Below are 26290 nucleotides of genomic sequence, written 5' to 3' on the forward strand. Positions count from 1 at the left end.
TAGTTCTACCCAGAAGATTCGAGATGGTATTCCCTGGAGCTGGCCAGAACATGTGAGAAGGCACAGCTAATAAGGAGTGGAAGGGTCAGGGCAGTGAAAAGAGATCCTATCCAACATCAAAACTTTTCACATTCAGTCTCTTTTTCCACCCAGGAGCTGACTTCCTGCTCTATTTAAGATTCAGGCATAATAATGTCCATGTCCCACCCATCTCACTAGATTCTAGGTAAATATGTTAACTATATGAGTATTTATTTACATTTAAAAACAAAACCTCCAGAAAGGTGTAAACTTTATTACCATCTTAAAAAAAAAAAAGGATGGAACAGCTACTGAATACGGACTAGTTCCTTTATAGTTCCTTAATAGTTCCTTTATAGTTTACTACAAGGAGGCACATTTCATTCAGCATTTCAATAATCAAAGGATTACTATTTTTTCTAGAAATAGCAGTTATTCCACGCTTTGGGTAAAACATTATTGAAAATGTTAAGTGACCGCCTCAATTAGAAACAGACAAATGAATACCTTAAAAATATATTAAAAAGGGTAACTGCTCCTTAAACATGAATTTTCACAAAATTATTCTTGCACCTAATTCAGACAATTTACTCAGAAAAGCTGCCCCCACTCCCACCCCCCACAAATGCATCACATGAGTATGTCTTCATTTAAGTACATGCTCTCAAGCTAATTTAAAGAAAAGTCAATTAGGGTTTCCAGAGTTTGAGGAGTCCGTCTTCACTGTAGGTAGCAATCAGGTTCTGATGAGGATGATGTGCGATACCAATCACATCCTTCTCATGAACCTGGAAAAAACAAAGCACAGGGTTAGGGTATACAGGTCTGTAAAATAAATCACTCCAAAGAGGCTTCTAGAGCTGAGTGGGAGAGAGTTAAGAGTGAACCTTCCACTTTTCAACAAAGGAATCAAGCCTAATGCAGCCTCAAAAAGGGCTAAACAAACACACAAACCAAAACTCAATGTTTTTCATAATGCGTGAATAACACTTTGTCCCAAGACAGTGGCTGAGATCAAATGATTCCTTCTACTCAGTGGACTTGGACTGTCTGGGCCCCTTAGCTAGAGGACGCTCTCTACCTCACCTTGCCTTACTCACGTCTTAGATCAGTACTGGAGGCTTCCTAGGGCAGGTGCACCAAAAGTTCACTCAAGAATGATATGAGACAAGAGGTTACACTTTCTAATACGGGTGTGTACATAATTTCCTCTATGTTCACCATAGCATTTCTTCCTGGACCACAGAGATTACATTTTCCCTGTCACCCTTGCATTTGGGTGTGGCCACTGACTGAATTCTAACCAAAACTGAATAAGGAACAAGGTAATATAAGCCAATTCCAGATGTGGGTCTCAAAAACATCCAATATAGCCCTCCAGCTACCTTTTTTTGATTCTGAGATCCGGAAGGCCATTTATTTCAATTGGCACAGCTAAAAAGATGGAGGAGGGCTATTCAACTCATATCAGTTAAGCCACTGAAATTTGGGGACTGTTTATTACAACAGCTGGCATCTATTGCTCCTTATACTGACTCTTACAACATCGAGCTACTTAAAAGCATCATAATCAGATCAATTTGAAAGGATAATGGAAAAGTAACATGCCTTTGAAAGGGCATGGACAGGATTAGCTATTATCTGTCAGTCTCCAGTCCCCATGAGGAACATATATGTAACCTAGCTGGCTACACAGGCATATTCCCTTTCTTCTTCTCTGCTTTACATACACCCACTCTATCCACTTGTAGCTCAGCGCTCAACGAAGGATGATTTTTCTTGAGAGAGGAGGTAATTACATACAATGACTTATGGGTCCTTTAAAATAAAGTATAAAATATTTAGTGATAAAACTTTTATGTTTTTTAGAGTGAGGTTCACAATGATAGCAATCAGGAAAAGGTTTATTTCAGAGTTCAGAAAGACATAAGCATTAAGTCAGTAATACTCACTGTCAAGGTTCTCTCCAGTTTGCCAGTGACTGTGCTGAAACAGTAGAGCACAAAGTCCTCCCCTACACAGTAGATCCATTCACCGCGGGGAGAGAGGGCGCAGCAAACGAAGTCACCACCTTCTCTCTTACCAGAGCTGAAGCTTCTGACGATCTATATCACGTCACAGCCCAAGGCAAAAAACAAGACATCTGGATTAGCAGCAGTTCTAATGCAGCAGTTTAAATGGATATCTCTACATTGTTACTTTGAACTTTGGTTTACAGTAGTCCCTTCTCTATATAGCGGTTCACTTATCGCGGCCTCACTATCGTGGGATTTTTAAAAACATTATATTTAATTATCGCAGATTTTTCGCTATATCGTGGGATTTTGCGGTACTGTATACGTATGTTGTTAAAGTTACATAGGTTTAAGAGTGTAGAATATGTTTAAGAACATAAGTAGTGTTTATAAAAGCATGGAAAAGGTTAATAAGGAAGTGGGAAAAGTTTATAAGTGTGTGAGAAGGGTTTATAAAGCCTTAAAAAATATATAAATACTAAAATAAATGTAAGGTTCCTACTTTGCGGATTTTCACCTTATCGCGGGGAGATCTAGAACGTAATATCCGAGATAAGTGAGGGAATACTGTATTAACATTTATAATTAGATCATCAATTCCATTCATGATGGGCTAAATCCTGAGATATACTCAACAGATAGGCTATCTCAAGTCAGTGGCAGACATAAATTTAGACTTCATGTATCCCAAGTCACCGGTCTCCTTTCACCCTGAGGCAAATTCATTACCATCCACCCACCCACACACACACAACTTCTGAGTCAGTTACCACTGGTTCTCAATGCTCTACAGACCACGCTCCCCAGTTCCCACTTTCCAACAAAACGAGATGCTCTCCCCACGCAGACTGACATTGTCTCCAGGACCTTGCTTGCTCTATTTTACATACCATTTAAAATCATCACAGATCTAGCTGAGAGAAACAAATTGCAAAGGTTATAAGGTTACATACCGTAGAATCCCATTTATCCACCATTCTCTCCAAATTATAATAATGGAAAACAGACCAGTGGTTAGGATTGATGGAGAGGGTTTGACTATAAATGTGTATTATGAGGGAGGTTCTTTGGGGGTGATAAAAAAGTCCTGTATCCTAAAGAATCTTAAAAGCAGTAAGACAGAAGAGGAGAATTACCTACAACAAGTTCCCTATAAGACTGTCAGATAATTTCTGAAAAGAAACTTTGCAGGCAAGAAGAGACTGGCAGGAAATATTCAAAGTGATGAAAAGCAAGAACCTGCAACCAAGACTACTCTATCCAGCAAAGCTATCATTTAGAATGGAAGGGCAGATAAAGTACTTTCCAGACAACGTAAAGCTAAACGAGTTCATCATCACTGAGCCATTATTACATGAAATGTTAAAGGGAGTTATTTAAGAAAAGGAAGATCAAAACTATGAACACTAAAATGAAAATAGTACCACAACTATCAACAACAGAAGCTAGGGAATGGTAACAAAGGCCAACTAAGCAGACAACCAGAGTGGGAACAGAATCATAGGTACACGGAGCATGTAGGGGGAGGGCAGCTGAGAGGGGGAAAAGGGAAGAGGGAGGGAAATGATGTAGGAGTTAAGAAGCATAGTAGGAGGGTGGGGAATGGACAGGGGGATGTTGAGAAGAGCTTTATGCATGACCCATGGACATGGACTAAGGGTGGGAACTGGTGCAGGGAAGCGGGTTGCTGGGTGGAGAGAAGCAAAGGGAAAAGAAATTGGGACTACTGTAACAACATAATCAATAAAACACAAACAAACAAAGGTTCTGTATCCTAATTATGGTGGTGTTTACATATATCTACATATGATGAAATTTCATAGATTAACTTCCTGCCTCAAAATAAATGAATGTAAAAACTGGTAAAATCCAAGTAAGATTGTATTGGAATTAACAGAATTATACTAATGTCAATTTCCAGGTTTTGATAATTGTACTATGGTTATGTAAGATATTATCATTGGGGAACGGTACACAAAAAACACTCTCGTGCTTTTTGCATCTTCTTTATGAATCTAAAAAAAATTTTTTAATAAAAAAATATTTAAAAGGTCAAGCAGAAAACTATGAAATGGGTAGCTATGGCCCAGTAAGGGCCCAGCAGATACTGCAGACCAGCCATGGGTTCTAAACTACTAGTTTGTATCAGTTATAGGGACTAAAGGAACAGACAGTTCCATATACCACCCCCCAGGTCTTCTCCATGCTCAGCAGAACCCCCAAGTGCTGAGGCCAACATTTCAATAGCACACAACACATTCTTAAGGTTAGGGACCTCAGCCTTGAAGTTTTTAATTTCCTGGTGCTACAAATACACATCATGAAGACATTGTTGCCCTTCTCCTATAAGAGTTCTACCTTAGATCATGTAGTAGGGTAGCTAGACGTCCCAAGCTGGTAACTAACAATCTCCTTCACTCAGACAGGAACTGTTATCTTAAAATCTTCCCTGAGACTCAGCAGAGGCTTAAAGACAGAGAAGACCTTCATTTATCCAAAGGATACAAAAGAAAGGGCATAATATACAAACACTCTGGGAAAAGGACGTAACTTTTAAAAAGCCGAAGAGTATAGCTTAAACAAACACTTGAATAACAAACACAGCGCGTATGTTTTTGGAGTGTGAGCCCATATGTGGTTACTGGAAGGGCCTGGACCAGGACATGCTGATTTGGAAACAGTCCACAGGGACTATGCACAGGTACTTTTCTTGAGCACTCACCTGCCCCTGCATGTTCATGATGACCACTGTGTTTGATCTGTTGCACACCACAAAGTGCTCTGGGTTTTTAGGAAGCAGGATCACACTGTTGACAGTGATGTCTGTCCCTGCAGTGCTGCCCAGAGATTTAAAGGTATTTGAACATTCTGTGGTCTTCATATTCCAGATCTATGATGCAAAAATTTAAAGCACAAATAAATTCAAAGCATAAGAACTTCTATAGTTTTGGGATTTAAAACAATAAAAATTAAGATTACTAAAAAAGAACAAAACTGACTCAGGAAAACAAAAGCTTCTTGATTTTTCAGTCTATCAAATACCGAGCACTGCCATATTTATAGCGAGCACTTATCATCTATTTGCTGACTAATTAGTATAAACAAAGGTCACAAAGCTAAATAATAAAAACCTTTAAAAATCTATGCTCTTTCCTTACAAAATTTTCCTAACAAGATACCCATCTTAGAAATCAGCTGTGTGTCGGTGCCCTCCCTCCCAGGAACACACACACACCCTTCTTCCCTCTTAGGTGTGCGTGCATCTCCTGAACTCTAAGAGTCCCCACGAGACTTGCAACCAGGGGAGCAATGGGCAGCAGCAGTTTGTCCCAGGCTAACCCCCTGAGCCTGTCTCCAAGGCCCCTTTTCTCTGACTTCCCAGTGAGCCAAAACAGCCCCACTGTGGCTCATTTCTTTCTTGTAATGTTTCTTTCCTAAGCAGTTTTGCCTAGGCATTCCTGTTGCTTCTTGTCCTGAGCCCTTTCTTGTTTCACCCTCCCCAGCTTTAATATACTCTCAAAAATAAAATAACAAATAAATAAAATTAGCTATATGTCAATACTGCTACTGTCATCAACAACCACAAAGCTACCCTTATCTGGACATCAAAATCAAATGGGGGTTGTTTAGTTACATGCTCAGGACCCTATCCCAAGATTCTGATCTGGTGGGTCTGGAATGGGGCCCAGGCATGTGCATTTTTTAAAAGCTCCACAAATGGTTCTTATGTACCACTTGAACCACTGAACAGAAGTCACAATGCTGACAAACACACACACACACACACGGAGAAGTCACTCTTGGCCGCTTGTAATACCTCTCCCAGTCCTACATCTCTTCCGGTAATAGTTCTCCACCCTAATGCTTTTCACCCTGTCCACTGAGCTGTTATGAAGGGTTAAATCAGACATCATAGTTATTGACATCTAAGATGTGCATAAAGAAGGGATGGACCAAATATTGATTGCATAGCTTTGTCTGGATACCACTCACTTAATGAGGTGTAAAAGCCTCACAAGTATGGACTGAGTTGTACTTTCTCCATGCTTTCAATAGAGTTTAGCACAAAACAGATGTTGAGTACCCATAAACAGAAGGAAATAGTTGCCCACTAGTTGCCCCAGTGTTTATTTTCCTAATAAAACACTGTAATCATCTGTCCCACATCTGGTTGGTGTGGCTCAGTAGATGGAGCACCGGCCTGTGAACCAAAAGGTCGCCGGCTCGATTCCCCAGTCAGGGCACATGCCTGGTTTGCAGGCCAGGTCCCCAGTTGGGGGTGCATGAGAGGCAACAGGTCAATGCAGCTCTCACATGTTGATGTTTGTCTTCCTCTCTTTCTGCCTCCCTCCCCCCTCTCTAAAAATAAATAAACCATAAAATAAAATACCATTGCCTAGAAGAGAAATGAGCATTTCAGGTATCAAGAGTTCTAAGGCTTCTAGTATTTTCTGTCCAAAAGGTTAGTGAGATGTTTTACCCCACACATTACAGAACTAAAGGAAAAGACCTCAAAACAAAAAGGCCTAGATAAACCACCTCCCAATGGCATTTTACACGTTGTGACACCCTATACATTGCACAAAGAGGGAAAATCCCATGACCAAAGTACTAAGAGCTCTGTGTATTTCCCCATCCAACCTGAGGAAGTTATGTATCTTCCACCCCCAGGTTTCTGGTTTGATTCCCAAGCTGGAACAAACCTGAGCATGGTCTTTTAGATGATTGTGTTAAAATGTTGAGGTCTTTTGCTACAAAGCACTCACATAAGGCAATTCAAAAGCAAGTCCAGAATGTATATGGAGTGTCTCAAAGATGTTTAGCAATTTGTTACAAGTGGACCATACCTATGGCAAGATCAAATTTAACCCTGTAAATGGGGGTGACTTAAATTTAGGAACCCACACCTCTCCTCTTTCCCTACACATGCTAAAGTCTGTTCTGATTTAGTAGGTCTGAGATTTGAGGTTCCTAGGCCAATAGGAATTACCCATAGCATATTAATATTGTCTCAGACTCACCTCAATTATAGCTTAAATAGATAGTACAGAGGTTTACTCCACCACAATTATCACCATTACCATCACTGGAAACTCCTCAGAGCAAAAATGGAATAGAAACCCCAAAATACTTAACCTTTACAGTGCCATCAGAGGACGCACTAATAATATAATGTCCATCTTGTGTAAATGTTGCTTCGTTAACAAAAGAAGAATGGCCACGAAATTCCTTCAGGGTTTTCCCAGATTTTAAACCATGAATTCTTATCACACATAAAAAGGAAAGGAAAAGAACTATTAATATTCAATGTATTATGGTTGAGACCAAGTACTGAATGCATTTTAGATGAATTATACAAGCTCTTGTTATAATATTAAGCGAAGTAATAGGTCTACACACTTACGTAGGCAGTGTAATTTTCATTATGTCAAAAAATCAAGCAAAACCAAAACAAAAGGTTGGCAAAGAGACTGGAAGAAAATATACCAATAAATACCACAGGCGTTTCTGTTCATGGACAGACTTCTAGGTCTTGGCTAGGTCCCAGGAATCTGTATTTGCACTGTGTCCTCTAACATGATGCTGATGCAGGTGGGCCAAGACTCAAATGGACAAAATAACACTGTGTCAGCTGTACCCTGACTGGGAAAATGAGATCGCACATACTCTCCCTCTCCATATAATACCGTCCTGGTGAAAGCATAAGGAATCACAAGTACCTCTGAAGGGAGGTACTGCATCACATCAAACCCAAGTGAGGGCACTGTAGGGATTCTTACTTACCTAATTGTCTGGTCAAAAGAAGCACTAAGGATCTGACTGCTATCCTTAGAAAAGCTTAGACAGGTGACACCTTTACTGTGTGCCCTTTCAAATCTTCTTAAACACTGTCCACTCTGAATTTTCCATACCTTTATTAAAAAAAAAAATAGTAAAAACTTGTAAATAGTATCCCACTCTAGCCCACAAAGCCAAGCAACATGCAATGCTCACTACTGTACTAAAACAGCATTAAAAATGCATGCTAATAGCTGAATATGATATGTCTGGTTCACATAGTACAATGATAAGTGAATCCTTGAAAGTGAAACCTCTTTCCTTGTAAATTATTAAAACAAAAATTTAGACTTTAAGTTCACTCTGCAGAGACCATTTCTGTATTTTATCTAGCTCAGGGCATTTTAGCAGCAATTAAATACAAGCCACAGCTAATCCCTAAAAAAATAAAAGTACAACACATCATATAAGGCAGGCAAGGGCAGGGGCAAGGGGGTCGTCCAGCAGAAAAGGCAGGAGCAGATCTAGACTGAAGTTTCAGATCTATCGCTTACTGTGTGACCTTAAGCAAATTATTGGACCTCCCTTGGCAGATTTATTTGGATTAAACAAGACAAAATAAAGTGATTAGCAGAAAATTGACGCTCAATAAATAGTAGCTGTTACTGAGCTGCATATCATATGTAGGACCCTAACTACCTCATTACATACAAGGGTTTGTGCCACTAATCCATACCTTGATTTTTCCATCCTGGGCCCCAGTTGCTAACATTTCTGTATCTCGGCTGAAACACATGCAGAGCACAGCATCATCCATCATCATAAAGTTATCCTGGGCCTGGTACTTAAGATCCTAAAGGAAACAATGATAAGCAGTTATCAAAGTAACACAAAACCCAGTTACCCCAGATACCTACAGACTCGCTGAAAGAAGGATAATGGCTTATACCTACACTAAATCTCCAAAGCAAAGAGCAATTGCATGCACACATGTTCCTAATAACAACTGATAATGCTGGAAATAAATAATTTTACACAATTCAAACTCACAATGTAAAAAATGCCAACATAATAGCCTATATCTTTTGCTTACTAATCTTTTCTAAGCAAAATTTCTATCTGGTTTCATACTGTACATCTTTAATAAATCTTAAATTATTTACCTTAGGGGTATGATGTGAGAACCTAATGTTTTTTCCCAATGTCAACTACTTTTCCTTAAACCATGTTATTGACTGATCTATTTATTTGTGACTCTTATTTATCATCCAGTGTTGTTCAAACAGAAGTACCTCTATTTTTTTCTAATTATAAACTGAGATTGCGTCATGGTTTTAAAAAAGACAAACTAAAAAATAAATATAAAGAGGTGAAAATTACTCATACATTCACTATCCAAGTACAATTTAGTACTCTAATGGAGATTACAATTTAAATCAGTGGACAGTCAATAAATAGCTACTTGGGAAAAAGATTAAATTCAATCTACACTAACTTTATCTCCCTAAACAAATTCCAGATGGATCAAAAGCTGAACATAAAATGAAACATAAAAAGACTAGAAGAAATTGTAGAAGATGTAGAAATATGATACAAAACAATTTTAGGTCAATAAAGAAAAAACATAAGCAAACTCAAAAGACAAAAGTCAAAATTGAAAAATATTACAAAGGTAGATTTCCTCAAACTGTAAAGAGCTCCAACAAATCAGTAAGACACAATCCAAAAGAAAAACAAGCAAATGATATGAACAGACTTCACAGAATAGTAAATACTGGTGGCTTTTCACATATAAAAAAATATTCTCTCATTCTTAAGAGAAACACAATTAGTACTACAATTAGGTTAGACTGGGAATAAAAAGTAATTGCTTACATATACCGAGAAAATTCCAGAAAGGTTACACAAGAAACTGGTAACCCTGGACCAAGGAAAGGAAATGACCAGCTGAGGGACAGATAATTTACAAAGCAATACTAGGTAACTGTTTTACTAGAAAAAATAATACATGTTAAATACTTTACCTTCCTGATTTTCCCAGTTGTAAAGTTCCATACTTCAATGAATCCATCAACAGACCCGGTGACCAGATACTGACCATCTGGAGAAAATCGAGCACACTCCACATGTGATTTCTGACCAAACTGTTTCAAATGAAACAATAAAACAAACGTCTTTATCTAATAGCCTTCTAACAATTCTCATTTTAAGCTTTTGAGAAACCCTGCCCTAGCATAAAGTCATAGCTAGCTTACTATTATGAAGTATTGGAGATATTACTATGCCTGGACACAGAACGACTGTGGATATATTTTCTCTGACCAGTTTTATATCTAGGCTCTCAGTTGAAACTATTTTTTTTCATGTAAAGTTGACATTTCCAAAGAAAAGCCAAAAAAACAAAACTGTTTAAGCATGAGACTTAGAACTTTATCCTATCAACCCAAACAATAAGCTTTTATCAGAATCAGTCACTATTAGCATGACTTACACTCAACTTAATATGGTATTTTATGTTCCTACTGTGCATCTGTGGGAAAGTCATTTTTTCAAAACAGGTATCTGTTGTCATACACTATTTTGTAAACAAATGTTCTATCACTGTTTCTTCTCATGGCCTTCACTGAAGTGATAATGTGTACGTGACTAATTCCAGGAGAATTAAAGCTGATATGGATTTACCTGGAAAATGTATTTATACCAGCAATCATACTCCCAATAACATGAAAACTACAGAACATTAGACAGATGAGTACAGAGTAATGCTCTTACGATTTCCATTTAAATGCCAAAAAAGGAAAGTGTAATAAAAATCTTGGTCCAGCAGCATAATTACGGTGGATTTCTATTTGTCTCAAGGCTTCAGCCAGGGTAAAAGTACTGCTCAAAAATATCTTCGAATGGAAGTCAAAATATATAACCCAGCAGAGACAAATTCAATGCCCTAAGCCGAAGTCAAAGATCTGAAGAATATGAATTATGTTAAAATCCATAAATTCAATGAGCACAAACCCAGAAAGAAACTATAATATAAAAAAGATGCTGTCCTGACTGGTGTGGCTCAGTGGGTTGGGTGTAATCCTGCAAATGGAAAGGTCACTGGGTATAGACCTGCGTTGCAGGCCAGTTCCCTGCTTTGGGACATGAGAGACGTAACTGATCAATGTTTCTCTTGCATGTCGATGTTTCTCTCCCTCTCTCCCTCCCTTCCCCCCTCTCTAAAAATAAATCAATAAAACCTGTTTTAAAAAAATGCTAAAGTAGCAAATATATTTGTAATTCTGGAAACTGCAGCAATTACCTGGTTGTGCTTTTTCCTAGAAAAGTCTCAGATTAAAAAAAAAACAACAAAAAAACCAACACCCATCCCCCCAAAATCCCCAAGACTCAGCCATAGATGATAAACTTATTTTCCTCAAACTCCGCACAAGCCCACTTTACAATCTATGCCTGATAACTTGCCTGATATGCAGTAGGCAAACACACAAATGTTGTGAACAACACGAACATATTAGAAGTTCATAGTTAGTCCCAGGCTTAACCAAACAGCTCACTGTTCTTCCAAATGCAGGCTTCCTGGGAGGAAATGCAGGCAGATGATGGGCCAAATGTCAAATGTATGTCCATGAGGTTATACAACTGAGGTGTGCCACCGCCAGGCCAGTGGTGACCAACAGCAACAGTGAATGATGTCAGAGCTAGAGAATGAGTTCTGCTTCCTAACCCAAGCTCCTAGCCCAGGGGCCTGACTGAGCAAGCACAGGCTGAATCCTCAACAAATGACTACCAACTGGCTGAGTATCTAAGGATCCTACCTTAATATGCCTACTCAGCTGTGTAGGAAACTTTTCTTCTTCCACATCTTTGACAGCTGCTTTGCCTCGGAACAAATCTATGGTCATGCCAGGAGGAAGCAACCCTTGGTGCTGCTGCCACTTCAATGCCTATGAGAAAGGAAATATATAATAATCACTTCGGTGCTTTTAAGATCTGATCCTCATTACCCAAAGCCAAGCCCAAAAGGATGAAGTTCAGAGGACACTGTGAGCTATACAGACCCAACCACCTTTGGCCATCTACACAAAACACAACCCTTTTTTTTAATTGAGTTTATTGAGGTGACACTGGTTAACAAAATTATACAGGTTTCAGGTGCACAATTCTACAACACATCATCTGTACGCTGTGTTGTGTGTTCATCACCATTTATCCCCTCATACCCTTCTCCACTTCCCCCAACACCCCTCCCTCCAGTTTCCACCCTACTTGTCCATGTCCATCAGTTTTTTCTCTTTTTCTTCTTCTTTGGTCAATACCCCCACTGCCCTGGCCCAGCCCCACCCCCCCACCCCCACAGCTATCAGCCTACTTTCCATCTAAGAGTCTGTCTCTATTTTGCTTGTTAGTTCATTTTGTTCATTAGATTCCATACAACACAATCTATGCTCCTAGGAACACAAGCTAATCTCAGGGTGGAAGGGGATTCTGAGAGCCATCAAGTCCATCTATCCACACCTATTTTATTATAAATAAAATTTGGAAAACAAAAATCTCCCACAGTTCCAACACTGAAACAGCCACTGTTAGCATTTTATTTATTACCTTCTAGTATTCCCACCTTCCATGTGTTTAACATAGCTGTAATTATACTATATGTAAAGTTTTAAAATTTTAAGAAATTTTTCAATTGAATCTAGAGATAGAGATAGAGATGGGAGGGAGAGGAAGGAGGAGAGACAGGGAAAAAGACATTAATTTGTTGTTCCACTTACTGCCCTGACTGGGGATTGAACCCGCAACCTTGATGTATCTGGACAACACTCTACCCAACTCGGTTACCCGGCCAGGACTGTATGTAGAGTTACACATTCCCGTTTTCACCTAACATCTAATCATTCTATGCTATAATTAATATTTCGATAGCTATAAAATACACCCTATCTAGTGGATATTTGTTTATTTAATTAATATGTTAATGAACACTTACACACTTCCACTCATCTAAATAATGCTGCAACGAACATCTTTGGACATAAGGCATTTTCTACTTTGGGGATATTTCTACCTTAGAATAGACTCCTAGAATAGGGATTATTGAATCCAAAAAAGAACACAAATGGTCACAGCTCTTGATATACACTGACAAACTGTTTTCCCCAAAACTTGTGAACTTCAACAGTGCTCACAACTATATTATGAGTGAAAAAACCATAAACATTGGAGACAGATGGCCCTAGGCTACATCATTTGCCAAATGTTATTTTGACTCCCTATTTCATGAACTAAAAAAAGTAAAAGCCTAATTCCTAGAGCTGCTTAAAGGATACAACAAAATAATATGTCACGTCTATGTAACTGGTACATGAATCAATAATTATTCCTTCTTCCCTTTGTTATATCAAAAAAAACTAAACAGTTTTGAGAATCATTTTAAAACTTTGCTAATTTGCCCTAGCTGGTATGGCTCAGTGGAATGAGTGCCAGCCTGAGAACTGAGAGGTCACCAGTTCAATTCCCTGCCAGGGCACATGCCTGGGTTGCAGGCCAGGTGCTCAGTTGTGGGACAAGCAAGAAACAACCGATCCATGTATCTCTCACACACTGGTGTTTCTCTCCCTCCCTTCCCCTCTTTCTAAAAGTAAATAAATAAAATCTTTAAAATAAATAAATAGAACTTTGTTAATTTAATGTGTGAAGTTATATACTGCTTTAGTCAGTTCTCTAATTAGAACTTTTCTCCAAGTTTATTAACTAGATAAATTTCCTCTTCTGCTTACCATTCATTCATGTATCTCTCACACGCTGGTGTTTCTCTCCCTCCCTTACCCTCTCTCTAAAAGTAAATAAATAAAATCTTTAAAATAAATAAGTAGAACTTTGTTAATTTAATGTGTGAAGTTATATACTGCTTTAGTCAGTTCTCTGATTAATTAGAACTTTTCTCCAAGTTTATTAACTAGATAAATTTCCTCTTCTGCTTACCATTCATTCATGTTCTTTGCTCACTGATTACTATTTTTCTTTTTTTGGGGGGTGGGTTTTTTAAAAATTTGATTGTTTATGCTATTATAGTTGTCCCACTTTTCCTCCCTTTGCCCCCTCCACCCAGTCTGCCTCCTACTTTTCTTACCAATCTGTGAGCTTTCAATGTGATCAAGTGATTTCCTATTTGTCTGCCAAAAAAATTTTTTCTAATCTGCCTATTTTTTATTATAACCTTATAGTTTTTTTTTCATCTTAAGTTAAACTCTTAAGTGATTAAATTTGTTGACCTTTACCTGGATGTATACTCCTTAATCACAGGTAGTCCTTTCCTATCAGGAGGTACGATAATTTATATTACTTTTTAGTTCTTCTATTTTCTTAAAATATTTAACTTTCAATCTATCTGAAATTATGCTGTGTAAAATGTGAAAGAACGCTCTGTGCTGACCTTTACCCTCCATTCTAAAGTGAGTGCCCCAAAACCATAAGGTGAATAATTCTTCCCTATCCCTAGGTTTTGTGATATTCCCATTATCATCTATTGAATTCTTAAATAATAGGATCAATTTCTTGCACTGCTGTTGCACTGGCTGCAACAAATATTCTTGTGCCCAGTACCAAAATGACTCAAACTATGAATCATTAAATGCTTCAACATTTGTAGGACTAGTATGCTGTCAACACTCTTCCTTTCCAAAATTTCTTTGATGAATATACTTCCAAGTTTATTTTTCCAGAGGAACACTATAATTCTTTTGTGAAATAGTTCTAATCCTATTGTGACCTTTATTATACTTCCTTTAAATCTAAGAAGAAATGACATCAATGGTCAGTCTTATCCAGATTTTCCATTTAATATTTTCAGACCTCAATTCAACGCAGGAAAGGGGAGGTCACTATACTTATACTGGAAATCTCCACTTATACATCCCATAGGAACTTCAAAATTACTAAATCCAAAACTGATCATCTCCCCATCCCTAATTTCTACCTCCACCCCAATTAATCTGTCCTTTTTGTATTCTGTACCAAGTTACTCAAGCCAAAAACGTAAAAGGGCAACCCAGAGTGAAAGCCTCACTCACTCCTCACATCTAACCAATTAGATGTGGAGAACACAAGTTTATTTCCACTCTCTAGAAACTCCACTACCATGATAATTAAGGGAATAAAAAAGTAACTACCAAAGAAGACAAAGAGAATGGAAGAAGAAATAACAGCAGAAGATAAATGTTAATGAAATTTCAGACACTGAAGTGAATGAACCAGTGGCAACCAAGAACAGAGGAAAATGAAACCTAACTACATAAGGTGGGATGAGGAAGCCACAAAAAGCAAGCCAAACTACCTTGCAAATTCCAAAAAGGTTTAGGAATTGGAGGTACCATATACCCCTCAGGGATAAGGCAATGATAAAATATGTATTAAGAGCAGTTAGCTCCCAGGACCTCTCCCAACCCGATGCATCAGGTGACTGCCCTGCCCCAGCCTCAAGAGAAGTTAGGTGGTTTATCTTTTGGGAAGGTTGAGATCCTGGGCTCTGAAAAACAAGATAGAACTGAGGGGTAGAGAGTAAGCAGCCATAACGAAAACAGGGGATCCAGTGCAAACTGGTATACTAGACAGTGAGAATTCTCTCCTCTCCACCCCCACCAGTATCCTCCCACCTGTGGCTCACAGGACAGAATTTATACCTCTCCCATGCAGGCAGCTAGAGGACTAGCCTCTGAAAAAGCTGATCAGTCCAAGAGAATATATCTGCAGGTACTGATATATGAGGATCTTCACCCAATCATTCCAGGTTGAACCATATCAGTTTTCACCCCATTCCCACATTGAGTTTCTAAGTAGTTTTTCAGTATTTCACTCCAAAATATGAACCATCAGCCAAGAATCCTGAAATATTTCAGGGAAGTTTCTAAACATGGGCACCTAAACATATGGGTGGGAAAAAAAGAGGAAACAAGGAAATACAAGGAGAAAAAAAATACTTTAAACACTTGAATAAAAAGAGATAAGAAATATTCCAAACACAAGTCTCAAAAATTTACCTCAATGTACTCCATCAAAACAAGGGTTTAAACTATGAAAAGAAAACAAACAAACATGCACCTAAAAAATATGAACCAACAAAAGAGGGAAAGAATTCCCAGAAGGAAGATGAAAGAAGTCCCCCAGGGTACTAATCATGCAGCAAGCCAAGAGAACTAGTCCTGACGGAAACAAAAGAGAAGGCCTCAGGGAGGATCGGCAAAGGGGGGAAGAGAGCACTTTGTACAGATGTCAGAAAGAGTCAGGCTAAGCTAGCAAGAAATACACAGAAAACTAGAAAAAAGAAAAATATTAAGAAATTATTGCAAGGAATCATAAAAATTATGTAAGCAATTAAATGTAACTATTTTTGGCTATGAGCAGTACTTATGTAAAGATAATAATGTAAATACTGAACTGATTTAATCAAAAGTTGCGATATAACTATACTGAGAATCTGGAAAAAGAAGAACGTCAGCATGTTTTGGGGAGTAAATATGAGATAAATCACTTTCCAAAGTCAATAGCTAATGTCTAAAAAAGTCAAGATATAACAGTATAAACATAATACTTTAATTAGCTATAAAGGTAAATGCCAGGAGAGCTAGAAGTGATTGTAGGAATTAAGACTCAGAAATAGAGAAGGGCAGATGGGACTATTTTTCACTAAAAGCCCTAAATTATGCATATCGATTACTTTCATAAAAAGTAATTTAGGAAAAAAGCAGCTTAATTTTATATCTCAGAAGCAGTACAAACCCGGAACAAATAGCTTTTTAGCCCTCTTCTAAATGCAGATTTAGTGCAAAGAGGCTATTTACTCTCTATTAATCACTTGTGCCCTATACTATTTATAAAACATCTATTAGGCCCCGGCTAAGCTCAGTTGGTTAGAGCATAGTCCCATATACCAAGGTTGCGGGTTCAATCCCCCATCAGGGCACATACAAGAATCAATGAATACATGAATAAGTGCAACAATAAATCAGTATGTCTCTCTCTCTCTCTCTCTCTCTACTTTTAAAAAACTTATTGTATTACTCTAGGTAGCTCTATAATAGTAACATCACTAGTAATACTACTACAAATTTAAAAAATACTACCACCAGCAGCTACCATTTACTGAGTGTTTACAAGGTGTCAGGCAATGTAGAAAATGCTTTAAGTGCATTATCTCATTTAATCCTTACAACAACACCATGATGAATAAATGGGATCAGAAAAGTTAAGTGACATGTCCACAGTTAGTAAGAGCTTGAATTCTAACTAGGGTCAACATTTGTTTTAATTTGCCTGGGTTGGTGTCCTGGCACAATAATCAACAGTGCCCTTAAGTTATCCTAGACGGAATGATAAGTTCTGTGGTCACCCTAACTCTGATTCTAGAGCTTTTGCTCTTCTCCCAGGAAAGATGACGGTGGCATGGCACTGCTATTAATAAAAAAAAAACTCTACAGGTAATCCTCAGTACTTAGGATGTCTGATATCTTTTGCTCATGCATATATTTTACATACAGAGTAATTTCAGTTCCACGGATTTTGATTACCTGTCCCAGCAACGCCATGAGACGGGATGGAGGCACCACACTGACTTCCCCGGCTAAGGCCTGGGCAATTGCTGCTCGTCTCTTCTCTTTGCTACTTCCATCTGGGTATGCCTGAAAAAAGGAGAGGGAGTAGCATCATTTCCAAGAAATAGCTACAAGATATGCACGTGCTTAATTTAAAAAAAAACAACAATCATCAAGCAGAAACACTCAAAAAGGAAAACATGCAAAGAAGCTACCTAGCTAACCAGGGGGTTAATTAAATCAACCGGTTTTTAAAAATGACTTTCCAATTCTTCCCTCTGGCATTCCAAAAGTATGAGCTGGGAGAAAACTGAGGTCAGCCAATCCACCCTGTTATTTCTGAAAAGAGTCCAAGTAAACCATCCCAAAGCCAGGGTTATTTCCACAGTTTTTGAAAAATCTGCAGAGCCAAGGATTCTTTTATATTCTTCGGTAATTTCTTTCAGTCAAATGACCCCAGCCCAGAAGTTTTTCACCACCTCTAACGTAAATCTTTTCTTGGTAATCCTTTATCATGGTTTCTATGAGTTTACCCTAACTTTCCATTACCCAGTGTCTATTAAATTCTTCTTCCTCCCATTTAGTAAAAGGCTGGGTGAGAAAGAATGAAAGTATACACAAAAAAAAGTTTTTAAAGAATAACAGTATCAGTCACCATGTTCTACCAGTAAGCAAAATCAGCTGAGAAGTAAAAGCATGAGCTTCTAAGAACCAAAAGAGCTGGAAGGACACTGCATTTGTCAGTGGCAAGGAACATAAGTGCACAGTGAATATACCAGCAATCAGGTAGTACTTAAGGGCCAGACAAGTACTTGGAATAATGAGGAAACGGTATCAGAATAAACTTTTGGTTTCTTTACTAACTGACACACAAGCCTCTAAAAATGGGGGGAAGGGAAGACCCTTCAATACTCAGAAAACCGAACAAGATTAATCTCTTTAACATATGCAAATTTCAAATAACATATATAAATAGAAAAGTCATTATCAAAAATTGAAGTCACAAAAGTATCCAATACAATGGTTTAAAAATATTGCATTATTGTATGTTTTCAAAACTAACAAATTTCTTTTTGTTACCAGTCATACCTCACGAGGATCAAAATAAGACCTGGCCAAGAGGTTCTCCAGATGAATATACCGCTCTGGCTGCGTTTGTTTTAACATGATCATAGGATCAGTCTGTCTCAGAAGTGACCTGGCAGCCCCCAATTCACGCAGCTCTATCAATTCCAGAACCACCTGGAAAAGTATAAGAAAATGGCTGTTTCAATGCATTCTCTTAGTAATACTTCTTTTTCAGTATAATTTCTTGTGCAGAAATGGCCTGTTAAGGTAATTTCCTATATTGGGAAATGCCCCTCCTCCTTTTCAGGTGGACAAATAAAGTAACTATAAATAATAACTTCAATTCTTCAACTTCCACCCTCCATTTCTATCTAACAATCTCTTCTCTCAAACCACTTTTTCAGAATATAGATACTGAACAAAACTAAAGATGGTAATACCTCCATGGGCTCCAGAGAAATCTTTCTCCAAGCATCAAAATTTTCTCTGGGGAATTACTGAACTCATGTGAATTGTAAAGAAACAAACCAACTGCCCTATTTTTACAAACAACACTACATTCTCATATACGGAAATTCAACTCTGTTCTTTTGTATAATATATAACGTATAATCTTTGTCTTGGTTTCCTGGCACAGAGCTTCTAAAACCCTGAAATTTTACCAGTGATAGGAGTATCTTTGTTATTAATGAGCCCCCTGCACCACACTTGAGTTTGTGCTAAAAGAGACAGCTCAGGCCCTGGCTGGTGCGGCTCAGTGGACTGAGTGCCAGTCTGCGAACCAAAGGGTTGCGAGCTCAACTCCCAATCAGGGCACATGCCTGGATTATGGGCCAGGTTCCCAGTTGATGGCGTGCGACAGGCAATCACATGTTGATGTTTCTCTACCTCTCTTTCTCCCTCCCCTCCCCTCTCTCTAAAAAGAAATAAATATTTTTAAAAATTAAAAAAAAAAAAAAAAAGATAGCTCAGGATGGGGGCTGGTGATAAGACAAACCATGTCATTGAAGGGTTAAGGCTATGAGCTAGCCCAACCTCCAGGGAGATAAAAAATTGAATAAAACCCCAATAAAAGCCCCAGTGGAGCTTCCTGATTAGTGAACACGTTATTTTGCCAAGTGAAAGAGATACTTAGTCCGTAGAGAGAGGGTATCGGAAGCTTTGTGTTCAGGATCCTCCCAAGATCTCACCCTCTGTGCCTCTTCTTTTAGCTGGTTCCAGTCTGTATCCTTGATAATAAAACTGGAACCATAAATATAGTATTTCCCTAGTTATGTGAGTCATTCTAGTAAATTATTAATTCCGAGGGGGAGCCTCAAATCTGTAGCCCATTGTTAAGAACTGTGGGTAGCCCAATACTCCAAAGTGCAACTGGTGTCTGAAGTAAGGGCAATCTTTTAGAGAACTGAGCCCTTAACTTGTGGGACTTGCACTAACTTTGGGTGGTTAGTGCCAGAACTGAATTGCAGTATACTAGCTGGTGTCAGAATAGTTGGTGTCAGAACAGTTCATTTAATAATCAATCAAGAAATACTTTCAATTTGGGAAAATCTTGACTTTTCCAAGAAGAGAGGAAAAAAATACAAAGTAGCACTGAAGCCTTTACGGTGTAAGTTTAAGGGCTATTACAGTGCTACAGCATTTGAAGGAATGCTTAGTAATGCTTCCCAGCCAGTGGGCCCCCAATAAACCAACCTACAGGAATCACCTCCACTCTTACCTGTTCATAGAGGTCAATGAGGGTTTTATCTGGCAATTTCAGAGACTGTATAGCCTGTAAAACAGTGTCCCAGTGGCCACTATTAATGTCAGCCACAAAACTCTCAATGCTATCCACGGTATTCAGAGACACAGTAGTCTCCTCCTGCAAGGTGGCTAATGCCCGGTGTAAACTGTTCTCCTTCAGGTACTGCATGATAAGACGGATCACACTGAAAAAAGAAAGCACATCATCTAGTTCACGGATTCTCGCTCACCAAAGAGGCCATAAAATAAAGCCCATGCCAGCTTATTTCTCCTACTCAACCATCTTCCTTTCACTACCTACTTGCCATTTCTTTATCATATAAAAAAAAAACCTTTCAAAAATCATAGAATCATCTACTACTACCTCCATGTCACAAATAGGAGAACTAAGGTTCAGAGAGGAGAAATAATCTCCCCAATGTCTCAGAGTCAGATAAAAAGGGAGCTGTTACCAAAGTGACCCTCTTATTTCTAAGGCCAGAGCTCTTTTTACTATGCTATGTTTCTTACTAATTTGTACAAAGATATTTTTTGCACACTTTAGTGAACTATTAAACCTAGTCTAGTCATTGACACAAATACTCTAAATGCTTGTAGGATGATTTGGTTCCTCTTTAAAATGACAACCAAAAAATGTGAACTGAGATTTTCTTAATAGAAATTTACTTAACATAAATAAGTAAAGCTAAACTATATGTTAAAGTAAAGCAAAGCTATGTGTCCTCATTTGCAAAAAATAACAACAACCTATATCCTTCAGTTTCCCAAGGAAAAGCCAGCTAAGTGCCAATATGGAGAGAATAAGCAACGATTTTCAACACGTGACCGATAACTTATAAATTATTTATAGTTAAATGTTTACAGTTAAAACTTCTTGATCTTGAATTTAATGAGTCAAGAATCTGTTCATAACTACTGTAAAAGTTCACTGTACGATGCAGTGGTGCACTGTTTTCCTTCTCTTTCCTTATATGTAGCTCACACTGTATCTTCTACTAGACAGCGCTAGTACAGAGGGTCAGATGGTCCAAGGGAAGGAATTTCAAAATGGAATTTAGTTAACTTACTCTGGGGAGAAATAATAGTCATAAAATAGTACCTAATGTTTTTTATGTATTTACAGTATACCAAGTACTCCTCGAAACAATCCTATGAGGTAGGTTATTACTATTATGTCCATTTTACATCTGAGGATCTCACCAAGCAACAAATAAGTGGGAAAATGAAGATTCAAACTGGCAGTGTGGCTCTTGAGCATACATCCCTGACAGGAAAGCAAACACTCTGGTCTTAAAACTCCCTGTAAAAGGAAACCGATTACTGCTGTTTACAGTAGTCTTTTTTTCTCGTGGCTTCTTTAAGAGATTACGTACCCAGGTTTAGATCCCTACTATTCCAGTACCTCCGAGGTAGCCAGATCCAAGAAACTTCTTTGTGGGCAAGGAAATGCCCCTCTACCCCCCAGCCTCGCGGACGCCTCCCGCTTAGCACCTTCCACCCCACACCCTTCATGTCCAGGCCCCCGCCACTGCCCGAACATCCACTACCGCAGCACTCACTCCGAGGACTCGATTTCGATCGACATTGCGTGATATTCCCCTGTTCGGGATACACTCCACTCCGAGGCCTAGTCGCGCAACACACCAACGATACCTCCGGCGGCCACCTTACGTCACTTCCGCTCGACGTCCGACGCCCGCGCTGGAGGTGATGGGTACGGATGAGGGGCGTGCGGTACGTGAGGGGCGGAGCCTCAGGGGGCTATCAAAAGCAGAAGTCGGCACGCGGGCTCCGGAGTTTTCCGGTCCCTTACCTGGAGAAAATCTCTGCTTAGAACCCGTTGTTGGAAATTTTACTTACATTTGATGTAATTAGTTCATTAGGTTTAAAGTTGGATTGGAGTAGGATTGGATTTACAATACTGGGAGGTTAATATATTTGAAACCAATGAAACATTAGCCAACATTTGAAGGTAGAATTGAGAGTGAATTAATGACTTTGAATCCAATATACAATTTAATGTCTGATTACGAAAAGTTTGGAACCCAGTTACGATTTTCATACCCACTTGTGGGAAGAGCTAAGTTACTTATAGTTGAAAAGGGTTTCATTTCATTGATACTGGAAAAACAGTGAAACCAAATACAAATGTGTACAGGGAGATTTGACTCCTCTTAATGGACTTTAAATCATGCAATATTAAATTAGTAGAGACAAATAAAATGTAGAGCTATAAATGAATTTCATAAACAAAGGTGTTTTTAAAATGTTGCCATTTTATATAAATTTTACAATTTTTGCAGTACAATGATAAATATGTGTTGTGAAAAAAACCTATTGAAATGATTTATTTGGAGATACCTGTTGGCTTTCAGTCTTATCTGATATTGTCCCCAACAATTGACCACAGAACTTTCTGGTAGCCTCTTAAGTAATCTTTTTTTCAAATCTTTCTCCATTTCCCATCAACTCTTCTAAGACATGATCTCCAAGATCTCAAAGTCCTGGGAGTCTAAATGTTTGCTCCAGCATGCAGTGAGATAAGCTAGATGAGTGTATGCGTATGATTTTTGAGATATTCTCTCACTATCCCACCTCATGACAACATAGAAAATAATTAAAACATTTTCCTTGTAAAGAAGAGCCAGTTAATTTTCAACAATAGCATATACCTTCATTTTCTTTATCTAGTACTTGTCATGTTACTCTTACTATTTTGTTTATACAAATATCTTCTCTGTAATTACTTAACACCAGGTTTTATTCTAGTGTCCACCACATCTCTGCTTTTATTTAAATAGAATGGCTTCTCTTCTTATGACTCCTATTAAATCCAAACTTATTAATTATACACAGATACAAGAATCTCTTTGCTTCATTATGTAATTAGTAGTCGTCGGCGGCGGCGGCAGCCGTCCGTCTCGAGAGACGATGGTGTAGCTTCTTAAGAGTCCATCTGCATCGCCGAGAATGGCTGTGCAGTCCGACTCGGGAGTGACATGGTATCTGTCTCCTCCCGTGTTGAATCGACATCTTGCGATGACGCTGAAGCTACAGAGCCTGGGCAGGGTAATATGGAGGGTCTGCTGTTGCCCATGCAGCAGACCCCCCCTCTCTTCGCAGCTGAAAGGTCCAAGGGAAAGACGGAGTCGATACAGCTTGGGTTCAGGTGCGCCGCAGGAGTTGCCGGTGTTGACTACAACGTCAAACCGCCTTAGGGACTCCGGCTCCGGATTTTCTGTCGGGGTTTACTCCCTTAGCCTTTCCCCTGAAGAGGTATGCCGCAAGGCAGCGGAGGTTTTTTGGAGTCAGAGTTTTCCTTCTCTGATGTACCCTGACTGGAAGATCGAACCAGCGACACTTAGCTCGCAGGCCGACGCTCAATCCACTGAGCTAAACCAGCCAGGGCTCCATGGATAGTAATTACAATATTATTGACTAGTCTACTTTTTGTGTCTCATTCTGGACATTTCATATAAATGGAAGTATAGCCCTGGTTAGTGTAGCTCAGTGGACTGAGTGCCAGCCCTCAAACCAAGAATTTAAATACTGAAATACATATTATTATAATTTATAACAAATTTATTTATCTTTTATATATTAGACTTCATATTGATTTTTCATATCTGTGTAAGTAGATTATGTATTATCCATCAATTTCACAACAACAAATATTTGGAGGGCCTGAACCAATTAGTACTTGAGAATATGTTGGGAAGATCTTCATCAGAAATGATGCCAACATAATGATTCCAATCTCTTATTATTTCTTCTTACTCTCTTTTGTTAACCTTAGAAAGATATTTTAGAAAATAATGTCTCTGTCTCTGTGATAAAGAAACATTTATGTAAAGTAAGGCAATTGCTTTGGTTTCACTTTAGTTTCTTTTTATTCAGTAAATTAAAGTTAAATTGATTACTTTTTACCTAAAAAATAGCATCTATTTGCCCTGACTGGTGTGGCTCAGTTGGTTGGGAATCATCCCAAAAAGCAAAAGCTGGCCAGTTCGATTCCTGGTCAGGGTACATCCTGGGTTGTGGGTTCTGTCTCAGGTCAGGGTGCATTCCGTAGGCAATTGTGTGGGGCGGGGGAGGAGTCCATTCAGGAGGCAACAGGTCAATGTTTCTCACATTGATGTTTCTCTCTCTCTAAAAGTAAATAAAATCTTTAAAATATATAGCTTTTATTCTGTGATCCTATTTCATAAAATCACAGATCTACGACTCCTTACCTGCAATTCTGAAATCTAAAAAGCTGTTAAAATTAAAGGTATTTATTTTATAAATCATTTAGCATCAAAATATGTCCTAAATTTAATTGAGGCTATTTGCAATCTTTTAAACACCCCTGAGTGTGATTATTCATAAATGGAAATGCTAATATATTCATTTATGCAGTACTGCCTAGATCTGGCTGGGAGATAGTAAAAGATGTACAGCATATATGCGTATGGCATGTTATCTTTTCAAAATATAAAACACTTTAAATCCCAGCCTTGACTGCTGTGGCTCAGTGGGTTGGGCATCATCCTGCAAACTGAAAGGTGCCGGTTTGATTCCTGGTCAGGGCTCATGGCTGGGTTGTGGGATGAGTCCCTGGTCAGGGCGGTGCGGGAGGCAGTTGATTGATGTTTCTCTCTCACACTGATGTTTCTCTCTCTCTCTCCCCCTCTCTTCCTCTCTCTAAAAATAAATAAATAAAATCTTTAAAATAAATTACCTAGAAAGACATTTAACCAAGGATGTAAAAGACCTATACTCAGAAAATTATCAGACACTGAAGAAAGCAATTGAAGATACAAATAAATGGAAGCATATACTGTGTTCATGAGTAGGAAGAATTAACATCATTAAAATGTCCATACTACCCAAAGCAATTTATAGATTCAGCACAATTCCTATCAAGATACCAATGGTATATTTCACAGAACTAAAATAAATATTTCAAATTTTTATGTGGAACCACAAAAGATTCCAATTGGCCACAGCAATCTTGAGAATGAAAAACAAAGTTGGAGGAATCACACTACCTAATATCTAACTAAACTGTAAGGCCATAGTAATCAAAACAGCCTGGTACTGACATTAAAACAGACACATAGATCAATGGAACAAAATAGCCCAGAAATAACATGATCAATTAACATTTGACAAAGGAGGCAAGAACATACAATAGATGTCTACTCAACAAATGGTGTCAGGGAAATTGGACAGATACATGCAAAAAAATGAAATTAGACCATTTTCTTACACCACATACAAATATAAAATCAAAATGGATTAAAGAGTTCCATGTAAGACTTGAAACCATAAAAATCCTACAACAAAACATAAGCAGCAAAACTCTGACATTTCTCATCGCAATTTTTTTTCTGATATATTTGTTGGGCAAAGAAAAGAAAAAAAAATAAACAAATGCAACTACATCAAACTGGAAAGTTTTTGGACAGCAAAGGAAACCATCAAAAAATGAAAAGACCACCCACTGAATGTGAGGTTAATAACCAAAATTTATGAAAGGCTTGTACAACTCAACAGGAAAAAGACAAAAAAATCTAATTTAAAAATGGGCAAAAAACCTGAATAGACACTTCTCCAAAGAGGACATACAGATGGCCAATAGGCATATGAAAAGATACTCAGTGTCAGTAATCATCAGAGAAATGCAAATTAAAACCACAATGAGATATTACCTCACACCTGTCAGAATGGCTATCATCAATATATCAACAAATAACAAGTGCTGGCTAGGATGTGGAGAAAAGGGAATCCTTAGGCACTGTTGGTGGGAATGCAGTTTGGTGCAGCCACAATGGAAAGCAGTATGGAGTTACCTCAAAAAATTAAAAATGGATCTGCCTTATTATCCAGCAATTCCACTTCTAGAATGTGTCTTAAGAAACCTGAGATACTAATTCAAAAGAATATATGTACCTATATGTTCATTGCAGCATTATTTGCAATAGCCAAGATTTGGAAGCAGCCCAAGTGCCATCAGTAGATAAGTGGATAAAAAAGCTGTGGTACTTTTACACAATGGATGGACCTGAAGAGTATCACGCTAAGTAACTAAGT

General features: G+C 38.3%; 1 protein-coding gene across 1 annotated transcript; it reads right to left on the reverse strand.

Moving 5' to 3' along the window:
- Positions 1 to 235: 235 nt before the first annotated feature.
- On the reverse strand, positions 236 to 21897 carry SMU1 (SMU1 DNA replication regulator and spliceosomal factor). Its single transcript, XM_090274266.1, has 12 exons — positions 21775 to 21897; positions 20190 to 20400; positions 18491 to 18643; positions 17378 to 17488; positions 11630 to 11758; positions 9839 to 9958; positions 8551 to 8667; positions 7821 to 7948; positions 7173 to 7299; positions 4759 to 4926; positions 1974 to 2126; positions 236 to 809 (listed from the first exon to the last, which is right to left on the reverse strand). Exons 1-12 carry the CDS (start codon positions 21798 to 21800, stop codon positions 711 to 713), a joined length of 1542 nt encoding a protein of 513 aa, XP_090130392.1. The 5' UTR covers positions 21801 to 21897; the 3' UTR covers positions 236 to 710.
- Between the last annotated feature and the right edge of the window lie 4393 nt (positions 21898 to 26290).

The sequence above is a fragment of the Furipterus horrens genome, unplaced genomic scaffold (genome assembly GCF_987537825.1).
Source record: "Furipterus horrens unplaced genomic scaffold, mFurHor1.1.pri manual_scaffold_4, whole genome shotgun sequence".
NCBI classification, from domain to species: Eukaryota; Metazoa; Chordata; class Mammalia; order Chiroptera; family Furipteridae; genus Furipterus; species Furipterus horrens.